This window comes from Lemur catta, chromosome 13, assembly GCF_020740605.2.
Source record: "Lemur catta isolate mLemCat1 chromosome 13, mLemCat1.pri, whole genome shotgun sequence".
NCBI lineage: Eukaryota > Metazoa > Chordata > Mammalia > Primates > Lemuridae > Lemur > Lemur catta.
Genome location: NC_059140.1, coordinates 62,470,898 through 62,492,636, shown reverse-complemented (window position 1 = coordinate 62,492,636; position 21,739 = coordinate 62,470,898). Strand labels below are relative to the sequence as shown.

Genomic DNA, 21,739 nt, shown 5'->3' with positions numbered 1-21,739 from the left:
GACTAAATATAATGCAAATAAGGGAAACAGACAAAAAAAAAGTGAAAAAATGAGTGAGAAAATTACTTCATGCATGGATTTTCTTACTATGTTTTGCTTCAGCTTATACTCTGCAATCTGATTGACACTTATGTTTGAAGAAAGGAATGAGACTATGACTATATTTTAACCAAATAATATCACATTGAAAATATTTAATACTTTTTTTTTTTTTTTTTGAGACAGAGTCTCACTTTGTTGCCCGGGCTAGAGTGAGTGCCGTGGCATCAGCCTAGCTCACAGCGACCTCAAACTCCTGGGCTCAAGCAATCCTACTGCCTCAGCCTCCCTAGTAGCTGGGACTACAGGCATGTGTCACCGTGCCTGGCTAACTTTTTTTTCTACATATATTTTTGGTTGGCCAGATAATTTCTTTCTATTTTTAGTAGAGACGGGGTCTCGCTCTTGCTCAGGCTGGTCTCGAACTCCTGAGCTCAAACAATCCTCCCGCCTCAGCCTCCCAGAGTGCTAGGATTACAGGCATGAGCCACTGCGCCTGGCCCTAAAATATTTAATACTTTTTGCACACTGTGAAGGTCCCTATGTACAGGGGTGAGGGGGACTTCATTGTAGCAGATGCATATCTGAATCCTGGTTCCCGTCCCTTCTCTAGAAATAACATACTCCTTTCTGTGAGTAAAAATAATTTTTTACCATGTTTCCAAGCTCTGCTTTTCCAGGAATAGCCTATTACTGAAGCTCAAAAGGAAATCTAATTTCATTCAGAGCGACAGACTTTGATAAATTATTTCTGGGAGCAAGAATATAAACGCTTCTAAAGAGAACTAACTTTTCCTAAAGCTGTTCTTTGTTATTGTTTTTTTTTTTTTTGTCGTTATCATTTTCCTAATAACAGTTTGTATTCAGGCAATCTCTTAGCAGTTGATTTGTGGGTACATTTTGATAAATCTCATCACTGAAGTGCCCTTGAACGACAACAACAAAAGCAAAAAGTTTTAAAGGCATAAATACCATATACCAAAGAGAAAGGCAGCCAAAGAAACAGATCTCTATATTCACTTGCTTTTAAAGGCTAAACACTGTAAAGGGTAAAAATAAAATACTAGGAAGAATCTTGTAAACAGTCATTAATTGTATTGGGCAATGATCACCTAGGTGCAGCCTATCAGCCCAGGCTATTTGGAAAGAAAAAGTGAGAAAACGGTAGGAAGAAAAGAAGGAAAGGAAATGACAACTGGAGGAGGATCGAGAGAGTCTGAATTATTGTGAAACCATATGAAGTGTTCCTTCTGTTGACTTTAAATACTATTCGGCCACCTGGAGACCAGCTTATTCTCTACGTAGCTCCTTACTGATGTATTATTTTCATCTCAAAGAACAAGCTACCAATGGCCTTAAAACACTGTAATGCATAAAACAAAATTACAGCCTCAGGCTATGTTCTATTGTTCAGAGGCATCTCACCAGGTTTTTAAATTCAAAATAATCTTTCACGACTATGACAAGTATGAACCTTCCCCTATAAACCGTAGTGGGGGATGGACTCTGATGAACATAATCTTAATCATAATCCTTAGAAGGGAAGGAACAGTGGCAGTATTGCATCCGTATTAAAAGCTAGTGTCACTCTCCTAGTGGTAAGAAGAAAGAAAGAGAGAAAGAGGAAGGAAGGAAGGGAGGGAGGGAGGGAGGAAGGAAGGAAGGAAGGGAGGGAGGGAGGGAGGGAGGAAGGAAGGAAGGAGGGAAGGTAGGAAGGAAGGGAGGAAGGAAGGAAAGAAAAGGAGAGAATGGAGAGGGAAAGAAAAGCTCAGGATCCAGAGAGTTGTGCTGGAACCCCAGATCTGCTACTTACTAGCCATGCAGCCTTGGACAATTCCCTTGTCTTCTTTGAGACTCACTTTATTTCTTGTGTAAAGTGACCTGTTATTTTCTTGTGTTTGCACTTTTCATTCTATTTTTGGTGCAAGCTTGTTTTTTTCTCAAATGGTTATTGTGTAAATGCTATAACTGTATCATTCAGATCCAAACACATCTTTATTTTTCATCTCCTGTTGCTGTAGGACATTCTACACGATGCGGTTATCTTTCCCTGCTCTTGCATAGAAAGTGAGGAAATTTCATGACTTTTCAGCCCAGTCTTAAGTAATTGACAATCCTTGGATCATGTTAAAAATGCAAACAGCCTCAATTCAGAAATTAGAATGTCAGCTCTAACCAAGATATTATTCAAATATCTCAATCTTTGTTGTTAAAAGAAAAACTTTGAGTGAATTAAATTTAACAGAGTTTAATTGAGCAAAGAACAATTTGTATATCAAGCAGCCCTCAGAACCAGAAGAGGTTCAGAGAGCTCTGCTCAGCAACATGGGCAGGTGGCATTTATGGACAGAAAATGAAAGTGAGGTCCCAGAACACTAGACCCCTAAAATTTCCCTAACGTGACAGGCCCCTGACTCTTTGTAGTATTTATACCCTACCCTTGGGAGCACATGTGTTTTGCCAAGGCTTCCAATGTACTTGCCACTTCTTGCTCTTCTGGTTCAATATGAACATGATGTCATTGATATAGTGGACTGGAATATCCAGATAGGCTAGTCCCCTTTAGACTATATTATCATAGAGAGTGGGAGGAAAGTTAATTAAAGCTGAAGCAAGACTGTATATATACACTGGGGTCTGTCCCAAGTGGATGTTACCTGTTTCTGAGGCTTCGTTCTGGCAGGAATGGCCAGCCCAGTAGCTAAATACCATATACTTGAGGCTCTGCCCAGCAAAGACGTCACAGCAAGCACAATGGCTGCAATGGCGATCCTTGCTTGGTTGAGTTTTGTTATCCACTGTCGTCCTCCAGCATCCATCTGGTTTTTGTGGGAGCCAGGTAGCAAATTAAATGTGGATTTGGTGGGAACCACCATCCCTGCATGCTTTAGGTCTTAAGGGTAGCACTGATATTTGCCGTTTCTCCCTAGGATGTGTTTTTTTTTTATCTCGGCAGGGAGGATGGGCAATTTTAGAAGTTTCCTTTGGCTTTTCCCGCTGTAATAGCTGTTACCTTATAGGCAAGGAACCAATGAGGAGGTTCTGCCAATTATCTAGTATGTCCATTTCAATCATAGATTTGGGGACCAGGGATCTATCATAGGGGTTCCATGGACACAGCGCACACCCTATGAGCTAGGCTTGGGCTAGGACTCTGGATCCTCAGGTTTCAATGTCAACTTGGAGCCTGCATCCAACAGACCCCTAAATGTCTGAGTATTACCATTTCCCCAGTGTGCAGTTATCTGAGTAAGTTGCCATAGTTCTCTCTGGGAAGGGATTAAAGGAATCATGATCCTTTCAAATACTTTCTATACTGTTTCAGGGTCTTTCCTCACGGGGGCCTGACTCCTCCTTCAGGTAAGAAATATTGGATATAAGAACTTGCTCAGGTCCCGAAACTGGGCAATGGATTGAAATAGCTGTCCTCACCCTCTCTCATTATCCATCCCTGATTTATTTTTATTGTAAAGATTGAGCAATACTCCTGTTGGCTGCTCATCTATATTGTCCCTGAGAACTCTGTGTTCTCTTAACCAACTCCATAGCTTTCTGAGGGTCATGTCCCTCTGGCTACTGCTCTGACCTTACTGCTGATTACAATGACTGTGCCCATCTTGTTACTGGTGGTTAAGCCCTGCCACCTGGCATGTATTATATAGGGATCTCATCATCCCCATTGCCATCTGGGACTTAGTTCTGTAATGGCATACTCTACAGTCAGCCTTCCGGATCTACTCCCACCTTCTGGCCTCCAAGCTGATAACTAGGGTAAAGTCATGATACAACCTGGTTGTAGAGGTGCTGGACATGTTAATAAAGAAATAGACTATACCCCAAAGGAGGTTCATAACTTTCTCTTGCTTTTAACACATGTAGTGTTTCTTTTTCTTTCTAATTTTTTTCCCAAAAATAGGATATTTAATAGAGTTCTCCACATCTTGCTTCTATTCCTTAATACATCATGTAAATGCCCCCCAAGTTATCTGTTATCAAACTCATTCTTTATAACAACTGAAAACATTCTGGAATGTGGAGATGCCACCACCATGCAACAATTCTGTTACTGATAAGCATTCACATGGTTTTCAGTTCTTGTGACTATGAATAATGCTGCAATACATGTCCTTGAACATGTGTCCTCAAGCAGTCATTGAATAGTTTATGCTACACTTGTACCAGAGACTGATATAAAATTTCCCAGTCTGTAGTTTTTATAAGTCACTTTTTCCCTCTTCTGATGATCAAGTCTCTGTAGGCTTATATCTAGAATTTAGAATCTTTTAATCAGGCTTTCTGAAACAAAACCATCCTTCACCCTGCTATCAAAGTTATTCTTATAAATCACAATTTAAATGATGTCATTTTCTTAACCTTATTGCCTGCATGATGAAGTCCAAATTTCTTAGCATGCATTCAAAATTTTGTCTAGGGGAGGACTAACACAACTTTCCAAGCTCACTTCTATTTAGCTACCATTCTTTTCTTACTCTGAACACCTATACTTGGAAACAATGAACAATTGCCATTTCCCAAAAGGTGCCCTTTTGTGTCTTGCCGTTGTGCCTTTACATAGTCTCAGACATTCTTACTTACCCAATCATCTCTTCTATGATGCCTTTGCTAATAATAACAAATAGAAGTAATCATAATCTCTTTTGTGCTTCCAGAGCTCTTGGTACATGGTTTTTAAAAACAAAATTTTTTATTTGGTATATTTTAGACTTACAGAAAAGTGGCCAAGATAATGCAACTGTATATCCTTCACCCAGTACACCCCAATATTAACATCTTACATTACCATGGTATATTTGTCAAAACCAAGAAACCAACATTGGTGAATTACTATTAACTAAATTTCAGACTTCATTTGGATTTTATCAGTGTTTCCCCTAATGTCCTTTTTCTGTTCCAGGATCCAATCCAGGATATCATGTTGTGTTTAGTCATCATGTTGCTGTTGTCCAATGTCTTGAGTAACATTGTTTCATACATTTTGTCCAGTTTTTCAGTTTTTTCAGAAAGGAGGGTATATCTGGTCCCTGTTTCTCCAACTTGACTAGAAGCAAAGTCTAAGATTAGTTTTATTTATTTATTTATTTTATTTTTTTGAGACAGAGTTTTGCTATGTTGCCTGGGTTAGAATGCAGTGGCATCATCATAGCTCACTGTAACCTCAAACTCCTGGGCTCAAGCAATCCTCTTGCCTCAGCCTTCTGAGCAGCTGGGACTACAGGGGTGTGCCACCACGCCCAGCTATTTTTTTCTGTTTTTAGTTGCCCAGATAATTTCTTTCTATTTTTAGTAAAGATGGGATCTCACTCATGCTGAGGCTGGTCTTGAACTCCTGACCTCAAGTGATCCTCCCCCCTCAGCCTCCCAGAGTCCTAGGATTACAGGCATGAGCCACCATGCCTGGCCCAAGATTAGTTTTAAATAAAGCAAGAAGAAAGCATTTTCTTTCTGATTTAAAAAATATTCATCATCCTATTTCAAGGGCAATATTTGTTTGAAAATAAAAGAGAAACTACATTCAGTTAAAAAAAGGGGGGCTCCCCTCTGGCAAATGCCACCAATATAGCTTAATTTTGATTTAAATAAATAGTTCTTGTGAGATTACTCAGAGGTATATTAGAAATCTGATAAGGTCACTGCTGCTAACAGATTCCACGTATATCTGCAATCCCATATCTCACTGCTCCCTTTCTCTCTTTATCTAAATGTCCCTCACCTGCAAAACTGGAGAGAAAGCTGCAGATATGATAAAATGTGTTAAGAAATTCTATCCTTTCTGGATAAGTGGTATGTGAAAATAAAGTAAATCCATGTTGAGTCACACTAATCTATTGCCTTGGCTATGCAAGAATCACTAAGAATTCCTCACAGCTGTAGCTGCAAAGTAGAAAGAAATATGATAAAGCAAATTAAACTAAGTGTCAGCTTTTTAAAAAATCTATTAATGTAATTCACCACATTAAGAAATTAAACCAGAAAACCCATATGCTCCTCTTATAAAAACGTGCAAAATCCACACACATTCATGATAAAAACTCATAGCAAAGAGCAGAAGGAATTTCTTTAAGCTGATAAAGGACATCTACCAAAAACCTACATCAAGTGTTCTAATGGTGAAACTTTAGAAGGTTTTTCTTAAAAAAATATGAAACACACGTTTTATCTCCACTTCTATTCAACATTATACTGGAGTCCTAGCCAACAGTGTAAGGCAAGAAGAAGAAAAGAACTATAAGAATTGAAATGAAAGAAGCAAAACTTACTACGTGCAGTTGTAATGATTGCTTGCAGAGAGAAAAATTCCCCAAACACCAATATTTAAATTATCATAATTACCAAGGGAGCTAAATAGAAATTCAGCATCCAAAAATCAATTTTATTTCTATATCTCAGCAACAAAGAGCTAAGCAATGGAATATTAAAAGTTACCATTTTCAAAGGAAATTTGTTAGAACAAACATAATTTCAAAAGGTACAACATCTTTGTGGATAAAATTATAAAACTGCTTTGAAGGCTATTAAAGAAGGCCTAAACAAATAGACAAATCTATTGTATTTCCTGATAAGGGGATTTAGAACCCTTAGTGTATTAGTTTTCCCTAAATTATTATGTATAGATTCAATATAATCCTAATGAAAATTCAAATTTTTTTCCTGGAACATGACAAGCTGATTTTCAAAATTTATGTGGAAAAGCAAAGGAACAAGCCAAGAGGCTCTTAAAAAAGACCTGAGCAGATCAGGCGTGGTGCTCATGCCTGTAATCCCAGTACTTTGGGAGGTCGATGTGGGAGGATGACTTGAGGCCAGGAGTTCAAGACAAGCTTGGACAACATAGCAAGTCCCCATTTCTTAAAAAGTAAAAAATAAAAATATGATCCGGGTGTGGTGGTGTGAGCCTGCAGTCTCAGCTACTCAGGAGGCTGAGGCAGGAGCATCGCTTGAGCACAGGAATTTGAGGGTGCAGTGAGGTATGATGATGCCACTGCACTCTCGATGGGTGACAGAGGGAAATCCTGTCTCAAAAACAAAAAAAAAAAAAAAAAAAAAGAATTGAACTGAGCAAGGGACATGGGAAGCTTGGTCTATAAGACTATAAGGTGCTAAGATTTAATACGAAGCTATAGTCACTAAGATGAGTGGTATTGGCACAAGGGTAGAGAAATAAACCAATAGAACATAATAGTCAAGAAATAGATTGCCCTATATTAGACAGGGTAATCCTTGATTATGCTACAATAACTAATAAAACCTGAAATAGCTTTACTTAACACAATAAAAGGTCAATTCTGTTTTAATCTGTTTGCACTGCTATGCAAAAATACCTTAAACTAGGTGGCTTATAAACAACAGAAATTTATTGCTTATGGTTCTGGAGGCTGGGAAGTCCAAGATCAAGGCACTGGCAGACTCCGGGTCTGGGAAGGGCCCACTTCCACATACACAGCATCTTCTCCTCACTGTATCCTCACATGGTGGAAAGGGGAGGTGTCTCTTTCTAAGGGCACTAATCCCATTCATAAGGGGTCTGCCTTCATGACTTATTTACTTCCCAAAGGCCTCACTTCCTAATACCATCACCTTTGAGGTTAGGATTTCAACATAGGAATTTTGGGGGGACAGATTCATACCATAACAATTTCTCACTCATGTCACTAATTGATGAAGGTCACAGGGCTCTCTCTGGTACTCTCCTCCAACTTGGAGTTCTGGTCTACTTCCATTGTGCAACTCCACTTCTTGGAGCTCCTTGCTTCCAGCCCCAGGATGAGAGAGAGCCTGGGCACATAAAGACACACCTTTTCTTAACTGCCTCACACCCCTGGCATTCTCATGGGCAAAAAACTCAGGCACAGGGTCTCAACACAGACACATGGAAGGCTAACAGATGCAGAAATGCAGTTTTTCCATGTGCCCAGGAGGAGGCAACGGTGTGATGAGCCAGCAGTTTCTCTGCCAAACAGTATGGAAACCTGATACATGACAAAATTGACAGCATAAATCCCTGGAGAAACTGCCATCAATTAATAAATGATGCTAAGAAAAAAAATAAGGAAGCCAATTTCTTCTCTATACTGCACACAAACAAATAACTTTCAAATGGATTAAAACTTTAAGTAAGAAACATAAAAGTGATATATGAGATTATCTTTATAACCCAGGTATTTGGAAAGAGTTCTTAAACAAAACAGACAGAAATGATGGATAAAAATATATCATAAAGAAAGAGAAAAGACAAATGACAAACTAGTAGAAGATATTTTCAATGCATATAACTGACAAAGACTTGATATTTAAAATATAGAAAGAAATTATACTAGCCAATTACTACAGAAATGCAAATTAATAGAAAAAAATGGGCAAGTGACTTGAATAAACATAACACATAAGAGAAAATATGAATGGCCAATGATTAAATAGAAATAGCTCTACTTCATTAGTAAGTCAGAAAATGAAAATTTAAATCACAAGAAAATTCAATTTCACAACCATTGATTGGAAAAGTTAAAAAGTCAGAGAGCATTAGGTGGTGGTAAGGAGGAGGAGTAATAAGAAATCTTTTCCACTACTGCTGACGATAGAAATTGATACAAAAAGTTTGGGGACTAATTTGACCCTGTTGTATGAATTTAAAATTGTGCATACCCATGAAATAGCAATTCCACTTGCAGCAAAATTCTTGCACATGTGAACTATGGCTGGATACTTCAACACAGATGCTTACCTTGAAAATACAATGTTGAGTGAAAAAACAAGATTCAGAAGAATACATATAGTATACCATTTTTATAAAGTTAAATCAAGCAAATCTAAGTATATTGTTTAAGAATTCACACACACATGTGTTTAAGGATCCGTACTATAAAGAAGAACAAGGGAATGAGGAAAAGTGAAAATTTAGGGTAGTGGATACCTTTGGGGGTGTGGCGAGGGAACAAAGTGGAGTGGATACACGAAGAGCTTCAGGATGCCAATGAAATTGGATTTTTAAAAGTGGGTGATGGGTTCACAGGCATTCATTTTAGTACATAATAAGATATTGTTAGCATAAACATTTTTATGCATCAAATATTTAATTTTTAAAATTAAAACACACACACACACACATACACACAGAAGGAAGAAGTAAGTACTCTACAAACTGACCCCCATTCAGGAGAGCTCTTAGTTTTGCAATTGCAAATTGCAGAAATTGCAAAATTCTGCTCCTTTGCAAATGGAGTCAAAAGCCTGAGAGTATATGTTCTCTTTTTATACTTAGTCTGTAGTGAGATCCTCTGTCCATTTAAAATTTTGTTTCCTTTTTACAATTACCCAGAAGCCCCTTCCAGTATAATGCATCTCATTTTTACTTTTATTTTCACATCAAAATTCTGTTTTATTTTTCCCAGTGGCCAGGTTTTATCTGCTCTTCCTAGAACCTCTAGGCAAGTTCAAATTCTGAAGAATCTTACTACAACATATGAGGTAATTTCTCCTTAATTTGTGTTTATATTGATTTCATTTTGTATAAGTATTGGGTGCCATCTTGCCTTCTGTGTGTTGTATGACTTATATATATCTGGTATGAACTCCTCTCCTCATAGCCTTCTCCCCCTTCCCAAAATAACATGCTTTTGTTGGTTCCCCAAATCGAACTTTCTTCATTTGTGCTATTGGATTTTCAGCCAATTTCATAATAGTACCTAGGGATTCAAAGTATATACTTACAATGATGCTATGGTAACAGAAGTTCGATAAAACTTTGCTTATGAAACAATGGTACTGAACCAAGGAGTATGCACCAAAAACACAAGGGGAAAATTATTAAAATTTTCATGCCTTGGACCCAGAATGTCTAAAGTGTAGAAAATTGCCAAATGTCACAAAATATCATGATATAAAACTGATGGCTCCATGTTAGTTAGTGTTCTCCAAGAAGCAGATGTCAAGTCCAGATTAGAGGTGCAAACAATTAGGGGGATACTTGGGATGGATAAAAAGAGGGAGCTGGAGATGGCAGAGAGCAACTTCAGACCACGATGCAGCTCTAACACCCCTGCAGAAGGGAGGATTTTGCACAGAGACCCTCAGTCTGCAGGGCAGTTCCAAGGAAGCTGAAGCTAGGCCAGTGGTAAATCTGTAAGCCTAAGTCACCTGTTATAGGAGCCCCACATCTGGGAGGAATGGGCCTGCATTGACACACCCACCGTGTACAACTACTGACTGGCTGTAGCCCCGGGGCAGCATGGCCTCAGCTCCTGGTGGATCACCAGGGGCAGCAGCTGGGAACCCCAGTCAGCTGTGCTCCTTGCAACAGCAGAGCTGACTGCATTCTCATGGCTACCAACACTGTGGTAAAGAGGAAACACTGCAGGAGGAAACATCAGAGATTTATAATTTTAGTTCTTGTTCTGTCACTTCTTGGCATATGATTTTAGACAAGTTAGCTATGAGCCTTCATTTCTTCACCTGAACAATGAAAATAATAACATTTGCCTAGTCTATTTATCAAAGTGTTACCATAATTATCAAAGAAAATGAGTGTGAAAGTGCTTTGAAAAGGTACAGTAAAATAGAAAAAATATAAATCTTATTGGAAGGCATTGCCCAAAGGCCATAATTAGATTTTTAAAACGGAACAATGTCATGATAATAATTACAAGAACATGAAATTTTTATTAAATAAAATCAATGTTTAATCAACTTTCTTTCTAGACAAAAATCTCATTTCTCTTTTAAACATCTTACATACACATTCAGTTTTACAACTGAGTGATACATTCATTATTATTATTCATTCATTCATTGTCTCATCAAATATTTACTGAGGATCTGATAAGTTCCAGGTCCTCTTTAGCAACTAGAGTTACAGAGAAGAATTTAAAAAGCTCACTACAAAGTAAATGTTTATATTACCATGTGTGTGGTTGAAGACCAGTGGCCAGGAAGTGTCCTTTTCGTGTCCCTTACAGACACAACTTTTGTGGCTCTAGCTACAGATGAGCATGATGTGAACAACTCTTTTTTATTTTATCAAATTTTCTCCTTAAAACTGTAGATTGTTCTCTGGCGGCCGGTAATAGCTGACCATATTGAGAAGAAAATAGAAGTCCATTTTTTTGTGAATGCATCTGATGTAAGCACTGTGAAAGCCCATTTAATGATGAACGGCATTTTATTCAGGTAGGCATCATTTAATACATATCAAGTAGCTATTATAAGCACCTATTATGTGTTTGACTAAGGGCTGGTATCATTCCTTCCAGGAAAAATAAAATATGTTAAACATGGCATCATAGAAGTCACTGAAATGGACTTGTGATAAAGCCCACGGTCCAGCTCTGGACCTTGGACAAGTGGTTTAACCTCTCGGGACCTCAGTCTCTTATCTGAAAGGAGGGTTAGACTCCAGGATCGGTAGAGCCTCTCTTAGTTCCTTCTTCTGTGCCTACTCCGCACCCAGACTTGGGGAGCAAAGTTGTCATTCACCTTGGTAGGCTTTGTGGTATCTCTTGAAAGAGCAGCTGCTGAGGGGGATTTTGCTTTTGCTAATTCTTCCTTCACAAAGTCAGTGAACATTTCTAAATATTTGGCCCCAAACTAAAAGGTGTTAATAGGTGCTCTGACTCTGCATAGAGCCTGGGTTGGAGGCTGGCGCTGCCATCTACCACCTGTGTGGCCCTGTGGGAATTATTAATATTAAACTCTCTGTACCTCAGTTTTGTAAATTAGGGATAAAAGTAGCACCTATCGTGTGTATTAAATTATTTCATTTTTTAAAAAAGTGTATCCGGTGCAATTTCTGTTCAGAGCCCACACCGTAGTCCTTTTGTATCCTCCTGCCCGTAAATATCCCCTCCATAGCCACTGTCCTGCTGCCAGGGGCCTCCTGCTGGCCCAGCACCTTCCTTGAGACCATGCTCTCTTCTGTGCATCAACGGGTAGCCTCTAGATAATATGCTATAATAATTATTAGTAATAGACTGTTTTCCAGGAACTGTGTTGAGCCTTTCTATACATTGTATCATTTAATCTTTATTTAACCCTGTGAAGAAGATACTATCCCCATTATGCATATAAAAGAAAAACCCTCTTATTTATAAAAAAATTTTTCAAGGTCAACAGATAGAACATGGCAGAGCTAGGAGTTGAATTCAGAATTTTCTGATAATAGAGCCATGGCTTTTATCCATTAGCCTAAATAAAAGTAAATAAACTTTTATTAATATGATAGCTACTTTTCAAATTGTCCATCTTAGGTAATAAAATACCTTAATTCAATTAAAATATTTGCCTAGTTAATAGATGTGGTGCTTCTGGAGAGAAATTAAATGAGATCCTTCCCCATACCTTTCCTTGTCCTGCAATTCCATTTCTTTAGCTCTGCAGAACAGCTGGTGCAGGCTAATGGAAAACAAAACAAAAAAGACTTTCTGCTTCTCCTTGATCTTTTACTGAAAACAGAATAATGCAGTGTTACTCTGGGTTGAAGAAAGGTACATTAATTTATATGTTCACATAAAAGACACTGGAGAATCATAGTCGAGAAATATTGATAATGGTGGGAAAGGGTGAGTTTTTGGAGGTCCTGAAAACATACCTCGTAGGAGCTACTTTTTATAGGAGCTACTTTTTCTCCAGTGCTACTTTCTAGACAAAATTTTATTTCTATTTTAAACATCTGACATACACATCCAGTTTTACAGTTGAGACATAAATATAATCATCCATTCATTCATTCATTCCTCGTCTCATCAAATATTTACTGAGCTCCTCAGAGGAGCTACTTTTTCTCCATGTAGGCTCTGCTGAAAGAGTTTGTTAATTCAGTTTATCACAATGTGAGATGGTGGTGTTTTTAGCTTGATGAACTGCTTCTTAGATTTTTTTAGCAATTTTTCCCCAGGCTAACCTGTTGTGCCTGCAATGAGCCGTGTAGGAAGGTGAGTGCTCTGCTTGGAAACCAGCTCACTCTCTGTTTTATCACCTAGGGTCTTGCTGGAAGATGTGGAAGCTATTATTCAACAGCAGACCTCCAACACCACGCTCAGCCCCCGGGCGTCCTCATCGTACTATGAACGGTATCACCCACTAAATGAAGTAAGCCATCACGCTGATCTTTAAAGTTACTATTTTCGTTTACCCAGTGTTGTCATTTCAACCAGGGAAAATTATCAAAGAATCATAATTACTGGAGGCTGGTAAAAAGAAAGATCACATTTTGGTTGATTACACGGTGGTAATTCATCCTTTTGTAGATATCTTCCCTGGAAAAATTGCACCTTATTTGGTAAACTGCAGGATGTTCGTCCACTGCTAAGAGTATCTCTAGCTGCTAAAAGTAACACTGCATGCTAAGGAGCAACAGGAATTAAAGGATAGGGCCTTTTAATTGAAACTGCCACAAAATAAAAATTATCAGTTCAATTAATCATGTTTCTTTGGAGCATTACCCTAATTTTACTCTTACTGAATAATTGCCAGATTACCCCACTGAATTAAAGAAATATATTCACTTATATACTTAATATACTACAAATAATTGCATTTTATTCCTCTTAGGAGGAAGCTATTTAAATTAATAATAATAATAATGCCTGTGTTTTAATATTAAAGAAATTGGATTTTTTTCTATTAGCACTTATAGGTTCCACTTTTTCTAGAGTGAACCTGAGTAGGATGTTTATGTTTAGTTAGGACCTCTGTAAGCTTTCACATAATATGCTGAAAGCCATTTCCCCATATTTGTTAGTTAAAAGAATAAATCCCTTGGAAGACTTTCTCTTGTGTATATTGTACTCTAAGTAATACAAATATCTTGATACCTTTTGTTTTTTCATAAGCATATGCTGCTATATTGCCTAATGTAAGTACTTTTATCATCTTTGACGAAGTGCCCAGAAACTATTAGAGCCCGTATCCATATTTTTAAGACATCTAAGACTTAGGTAACAAGAATCAATTTTATATTTAATCTTTAAAAGCATCTGTTCCCTCCCAGTTAGGTATTAATAAACCAGAACTCAATCTGTTTCTAGAATTGATGTGCCTGGCTGATTGATGGGGTGTTAAAATTGCATCCCCCTCGTGTATCTCTCCTGCCCTACACCTACCTATTCCACCTAGACCACTCCTCTCCAGCACCCATACCAGCACTGCAGGAGCAGACTTGATGCTAAGAGGCTACGTAGGCATGATTTGCAAAATGCAGAAGGTTAAAATGTCACTGCTATGTTAAGTTTGGTAGGGAAAGGGAAATGCCTTAAAAGGAAGTATTTTTAAATATATCTTAATTATGTTGTCAAAAAATTATGTTTTCTTACCATATCCTCAGGAAAGAATTGAAATGATACAGAAGGAAAAAACAAGCACGTGACTGTATTAGTTTGCTAGGGCTGCCATAACAAAATACCATAGACTGTGTAGTGTAAACAACAGAAATTTATTTTCTTGTAGTTCTGGAGGCTAGAAGTCCAAGATCAAGGTGTTAGCAGATTTGGTTTCTTCTTTAGACCTCTCTCCTTGACTTACAGGTGGCTGCCTTCTTGCTGTGTCCTCTCTCATGTGGTCTTTTCTCTGAGCATGTGCATCTCTGGTGTCTCTCTCCATGTGTCCTAATCTCCTCTTTGATTAAGGATACCCATCAGATTGAATTAGTGTCTACCCTAAGGGCCTGATTTTAAATTAGTCACCTCTTTAAAGGCACTATCTCTAAATACAGTCATTTCCTAAGGTACTGGGTATTAGGACTTCAATGTACAAATTTTGGCAGGGGACACAATTCAACAAAACAACTATGACATTCCAGAAAATATTTTATACTTCTCTCCCCACTCCCCACGCCTAATACTTTCCAAAAAATTCAAAGGAACCATGGGAATTTTGCTCTTGAAAAATTCCTCTAAGTGCTTCTTTCCCTTTAGACAGTGATGTCTCCATCAGCCCTCCTTACAAGATGGCCCGATGGGCAGGAGGAGTTCTTTTGTCATCGCCTACACCAGGAAATCTTAAGTAATCCACTGCAGGAAGAAAGAAACAAATGGCAAAAAACTTTTTCTTTAGTGGCAGGGGAAAAGAGTTTTTTTAAAGGATGTTACCTTCATTATCCCATGTTAGCTTGTAAAATGAATAAAATTTGTCAATAAAGATACCTTCATACAACACAGCCTCATTGCAGGAAATCTATGAACTATCAATGCTATAACATAAATTAACTTCATGTAGTATCTCTCTCGGATGTATTCATGCCTAGAAGAGTAATACAGGAAATGGGAGTTCCAATGAGGAAATCCCTGACGGATAAATTTCTGACACTCCAAAACTGACAGGTTGGTGCTCAGTGACAGATGAGGCTTTCTCTTTCCTCTTAATTCTCAGCATGGGGCCAGGCACTCACACATCCCACTCATACTGGTGATGCTACTCTCAGAGAACCCAAGGGTAAAAGGTGCTCCAGTCTCCATCAGCTAGGACTGCTGTTTGGAACCACCTCTAGAAACGTTTCCAGAGATGTAGCCAAGGTTTGATTGTTCCTATTTCAGAAGGTGTAAGAGTTTAAGTACGGCCCCTGGGAAGCTGGTCCACATAAAACATGACCAAGTTTGATCCCAGCAATCCCCAGACAATAATTCAATGTCTGCTTTGAAGTGGGCGCTAGCCTAAAGTCAGCCCCAGAATTTCTTTTTGCTTTTTCCTTTTGCTATAATTGAAGTTCCCTGAGAGAACCTCAACTACCACTGGACTTCCACCCAGGAGAAAGGTCCAGAATCAAACTACTTCTCAGGATAGAATTGTTTTCTACCCTCCAGATTGTCCTCACCTTGTCTCTCATCATTCTACCAATCTCATTGTGCTTGCATAGATCTTTAATGGGAAACAACGATACTTTCATTTGTCCTGTGTAAAGACAGTGCCCAGAGCTCCCTTAATCTTGAAAAATGAATTTTGTTAATGTCCCATATAAATGTAAAATCTTGAATGAATGGTAAAAAGGGTTTCATACACAAGGCAGGAACTCAATATGACGAGACTTTGAAAATAACTTCCAGGGACTATAGTTTAAAGATTAACTTTCCCTGATTTGTTATAAGTTTCTTAGTACTTTTTTACTCTTTCTCTACACCTTGACACTTACCAAAACTTTAATTTTATTAATTTCTCTAAACAGAAGAAACTCCTTGCCCCAGTTTTAGTTCCTCATTCCTAAAACATACCAAGGTTTTCAGGGAAACTCCTTCCTTTGAAGAAGTTGTTTACTTCCTTCGGTCAGTGAAATGCTTTGAACTTGCTCTGTGAATAACTACTGGTTTCCATTTTGATAGATCTATACTTGGATAGAACATATGACTGAGACTTATCCTGATATGGTTAAAAAAATCCACATTGGATCCTCATATGAGAAACATCCACTTTATGTTTTAAAGGTATGTTGTGGGGAGAGTCATTGATCTTTTAACTTGAGGGGAGGGACTAATTCTCTAGTGGTGCCCATTAAAACTTGATTTATTTTTCAGTTCTGGAAATATTTATATTACAAATGTTCCTAAACTTTAATATACAGCTATTTAGAGGTTGGCAATTGCCTTTAAAATTTTTTCCTTTAATATTGTGTTGTTGGTCTAACAGCAGAAACCCCAGTTCTAGAATCAACTCTGTCTCTGTTTATGTGACATTATATAAGCCATTTAACTTTCCTGGGCTTCAGTATCCACCTGCATAAAATGAAGGAAGTGGTCTATATTATTTTTCCAGTCCCTGTATTATTTATGTCAACATGACTTCTGACTGACTTAGTCCAAAATTAAACAGGAAGGAAGGAAGGAAAGAAGGGAGGGAGGGAGGGAGGGAGGGAGGGAGAGAGGGAGGAAGAGAGAGAATCTATTATTGGACAAACAATGGTAGAGCTTTTGTTTTTAATTTTTTAATTGTAAATAATGATAGTATATATGAGGGGACTTCAAAAAGTCCATGGAAATGGAATTAAAAGATAAAAATAAACACTTTATTTCTCAACATAAGCTCCATCAAGTTCAAGACACTTTTGTAAGTGATGATACCAGCCATTTAGCCCATCCCTAAAGAATTGAGGGGCCAAGGAATTTAACCATGTCAATGCCGTCTTTTTCACCTTATTACCTGAAGAAAAATGAGTGCCCTTTACAGATCTTTTAAGATTAGAAAAAAAAGAAGTCAAAAGGAGCCAAGTCAGGACTCCTAGGTGGATGTCTGATTTCCCATCAAAGCTCTTGCAAAATTGTCTTTGATGAGATGGATGAGCAGGAACATTGTCATGGTGGAGAAGGACTCTCTGGTGAAGCGTTCCTGGGTGTTTTTCTGCTAAAGCTTTGACTAACAGTCTCAAAACACTTTCATAATAAGCAAATGTTATCATTTTTGGCCCTCTGGAAAGTCAACAAACAAAATGCCTTGATCATCTTGAGAGATGTTACCATGATCTTTGCTTTTGACCAGTCCACTTTTGCTTTGACTGGATCACTTCTGCCTTTGGTACATGTACCGTATTTTCTTTATCCATTCATCTGTTGATGAACACTTTACATTGATCCATATCTTGCCTATTGTGAATAGTGCTACAGTAAACATGGGAGTGCAGATATCACTTTGATATACTGATTTCCTTTCTTTTGGGAATACCCAGCAGTGGGATTGCTGGATCATATGTTAGTTCTACTTTTAGCTTTTTGAGAACTTTCCATACTGTTTTCCATAATGGCAATACTAATTTACTTTTCACCAACAGTGTGTGAGTGTTTCCCTTTCTCCAAATCCTCACCAGTATCTGTTATTTTTTGTCTTTTTGATAATAGTAATTCTAACTGGGGTAAGATGATATCTCATTGTGGTTTTCATTTGCATTTCCTTGATTAGTGTTGTCAAGCTATTTTTTTATATACTTACTGGTCATTTGTATGTTTTCTTTTGAAAAATGTTTATTCAGATCTTTTCCCCATTTTTTAATCAAGTTATTTGTTTTTTTGTTGTTGAGTTGTTTGATTTCCTTATTTATTATTGTTATTAATCCCTTGTTGGATGAATAGTTTTCAAAAATTTTCTCCCATTCTGCGGGTTGCCTCTTTATTCTATTGATTGTTTCCTTTGATTTTATCTTGATGTAATACCATTTGCCTATTTTTGCTTTTGTTGCCTGTGCTTTTGGGGTCCTACTCAAAAAAATCTTTGCCCAGACCAATGTTGTGAAATGTTTCCCCAATGTTTGCTTCTGGTAGTTACACAGTTTCAGGTCTTACATTTAAGTCTACTCCATTTTGAGTTGATTTTTGTATGTGGTGAGAGATAGGGATCTAGTTTTATTCTTCTGCATATAAATATTCAGTTTTCTCAGCATCATTTATTGAAGAGACTATCCTTTGCTCAATCTATGCTCTTGGTGCCTTTGTCAAAAATGAATTGGCTGTAAATGCATGGATTTATTTCTGGGTTCGTTCTCTATTCTGTTCTATTTGTCTATGTGTTTGTTTTTATGTCAGTACCATCCTGTTTTGGTACTGCAGGATTGTTCTTTTTGCTCAGGAGTGCTTTGGCTATTCAGGTTCTTTTGTGATTCCATACAAATTTTAGGACTGTCTTTTCTATTTCTGTGAAGAGTTTCATTGGTATTTCAGTAAGAATTGCATTGAATCTGTAGATCACTTCAGGTAGTATGGACATTTTAACAATATTAATTCTTTCAATCCATGAGCATGGGATATATTTCCATTTTTTTCTTTGTCCTCTTCAATTTCCTTTGTCAGTGTTTTATAGTTCTCATTGTAGAGATCTTTCACTTTTTTGCTTAAGTTTATTCTAAGGGTTTTTTTGTAGCTATTGTTAATGGGATTGCTTTCTTAGTTTCTTTTTTAAATTGTTAGCTGTTGTATAGAAATGCTACTGATTTTTCTATTCTTCAATTTTACTGAATTCATTTATCAATTCTAACAGTTTTTTGGTGGAGTTTTTGGGTTTTTCTAAATATAAATTCAAGTTATCTGTAAACAAGGAGAATTTAACTTTTCCTTTCCAATTTGGATGCCATTTATTTCTTTCTCTTGCATAATTGCTCTGGCTAGGACTTCCTGGTACAGCTTTTGAAAACACAGTAAGAGCTGAACAACTAAACCCAGGGAAGGATAGGAACTAGGGCAATGCTGGGGTCCTTTGTGATAGGGCTCATATTATGGCTTGTTCTTCAATCACCATCCATTTGGTTATTTATTTTCCATTGCAAAATTTTATAGGAGAGGAGCTGATTAACCTGTCTAGGACTAGATGTCTTCTCTCTTCAATAAATTGGCCTTAGTAAAGGTCAGTGAACATAGCTACTGGGAAAATTTTGGGAGCCATAAACATGATAATTCTTACCTATTACAGTTTCTAATTCTGTAGTTATTTTTTTTTTCTTTTTTCCACCACTATCTCCTTTAAAAAAATTAAAAAAGCTCTGGAAAAGTGCAATCATTAGAAAAATACATTTGCTTTAGGAACATGTAATTTATACACAGTATCCCAACATTATCTAAATTGTGATAGGTGATCCTTTTCAGTCATCCAAAGATAAGACTTTGAGTCAGAATTTCTCAGTTTTTTTTTTTTTTTAGGCAGAGTCTCACTCTATCACCCTGGGTAGAGTACAATGACATCATTGTAGCTCACCACAACCTCAAACTCCTGGTCTTAAGCCATCCTCCTGCCTCAGCCTGGGACTACAGGTGTACACTGACTAATTTTCCCATTTTTAGTAGAGATGGGGTCTCACTCTTACTCAGGCTGGTCCCAAACTCCTGAGCTCAAGAGATCCTCCCACCTCAACCTCCCAGAGTGCCAGGAGTACAGGCGTGAGCCACCATGCCTGGCCAGAATTTCTCAATTTTATTCTGTCCTTGACAAAAACTTGTAGTACAAACTCAAGGCAGACATATGAAATGTTGGGTCCCATTGGTGGTTGAGTTGGTCAATCAGATTGGATCCATGTAATCATGCTATATCCACCCATGACATTTGCTTTCAGTTATGCACTCCTTGGAGCAGGTGTGTCTGGAACCTGGGTGCGCACACTGGAAAATCATGCACCCCATATGCTTTAGTCCTACTATTACTTGACCAAGGATGTGTGTATAATGTGAGTCTCTGGGGTTTAGCCATCCAGTGTCAGAACCAGTGCCAAGAGAGTTCTCTCAGCAGTTAGAAAGGGAAAGTAAGGCAACTAATACAATTTAGGATTTTCTTTACATTGAGTAGATTAAATCAATTAAGTAGTTCTCTTTGACTGTACACTTTGATTATTAGTGGCCAATGCCATTTTACTTTCTCACTTACTTTATTGTTGAAAACTGCTAGCTCCAAGAAATGAAAAAGCTTCCTGGAGTGGTACAGATGGTAATCTAAATATTTCTTGTCTTGGAATTGAAAGTCTACTTATCTGTTTGATTTTATAATACTCTTCTCCCTTCCCTCTATACCGTAAAATTGTGTTGTAACTAATTTTTAAAAGCAAATAAATTATGATCAGCTTTGGAGGTGTTCTTGATAATTCTTCTAAAGACATCAAAGACTATCATTGAGGAAAGGTTGAAAATTCTTATTACAAAGAGTTAGCAGCTTGTACTAGCCCACCCTATTGTGAACAAGGGCTCTATCCCTGGATCTGCTGGTAATCAGTTTGTGAGAAGTTAGATGTGTGCTTCTTTTTGTGTGAAATGAGGAAATAGCCTACAGATAAAAAGCAAGCAGTCTGTGGAAAATAGTGAGGGAGTTTCTGCTCCTAGTGTGTCTCCACACCTCCCATTTAAGGCTACCCACCCAATACACACCCATGTACCTCTAACTGAACCATGAAGATACGGCCCGAAGCACTAGTTCTCTGGTTTCTACTTCTAAACTTCCACATGCAGCTCTGGTATGTCTGGGTACTTGTGGGAGGATGAAAAGAGCTTTAAATCAAGAGTCCTGGCTTCAAACGTCAGTCCTGACTCACACTGGCTTTGTGATGTTAACTAGTGTCCCTTAATTTCACCAGTGTTTAGATTCCCCTTGAGAATTCTCAAAGGCATACAGAGAACAATGTGTACAGCAGAGATTTGTTGAAAGTATTAAAGATAAGCACTATATAAACGAAAGGTATTATCATGAAGCTTATTGCTACTGTTCTTGCTATTTTTCCGTTTTCTTTGAGTAGGTTTCTGGAAAAGAACAAAATCCCAAAAATGCCATATGGATTGACTGTGGAATCCATGCCAGAGAATGGATCTCTCCTGCTTTCTGCTTGTGGTTCGTAGACAAAGTAAGTATCCACATTCCCTTAAGTCCATGTTTCTTAAAGTGGGACCCAAAATCACCTGTCTCAGAATCCACTGAGCTGTTACTAAGATGCATTTTCCCAGATCACATCCTAAAATTATTGACTCAAAATCTCTGAAGGTGAAGCTTGGGAGTCTACAATCTTCACAAGTTTCCCAGGGTGACTTAAGTTTGAGAACATGACTTCAAGCATTTAGGTCGCCCTAAATATTGTTGGTCTTTTCCTTTCTACATTTCTGTCTGGGGTTAAACATTGGAAAACAATTAAGAAATTGTATGCTGATTGTAATAGGTTTGCTGTGTAGAAGAAAGAACTGAAGAAATCACCTAATTTGGGTCTCAATTAATTTCCTGTTCTTTTGTTTTTAATTATCCAGACATTTTTTGC

At 37.7% G+C, this 21,739-nt stretch overlaps 1 protein-coding gene across 2 annotated transcripts in view; it reads left to right on the top strand.

The window, feature by feature from the left end:
• Window positions 1–21,739, top strand: part of CPB2 (carboxypeptidase B2) — a 41,714-nt gene that overhangs the window by 2,050 nt on the left and 17,925 nt on the right. For both annotated transcript variants that reach the window (XM_045567265.1, XM_045567266.1), the window contains exons 2-6: window positions 9,447–9,522; window positions 11,096–11,220; window positions 13,029–13,137; window positions 16,359–16,460; window positions 21,230–21,334. In XM_045567265.1, the coding sequence (XP_045423221.1) occupies window positions 9,447–9,522; window positions 11,096–11,220; window positions 13,029–13,137; window positions 16,359–16,460; window positions 21,230–21,334 (517 nt within the window). The remainder of the gene's footprint in view (window positions 1–9,446; window positions 9,523–11,095; window positions 11,221–13,028; window positions 13,138–16,358; window positions 16,461–21,229; window positions 21,335–21,739) is intronic.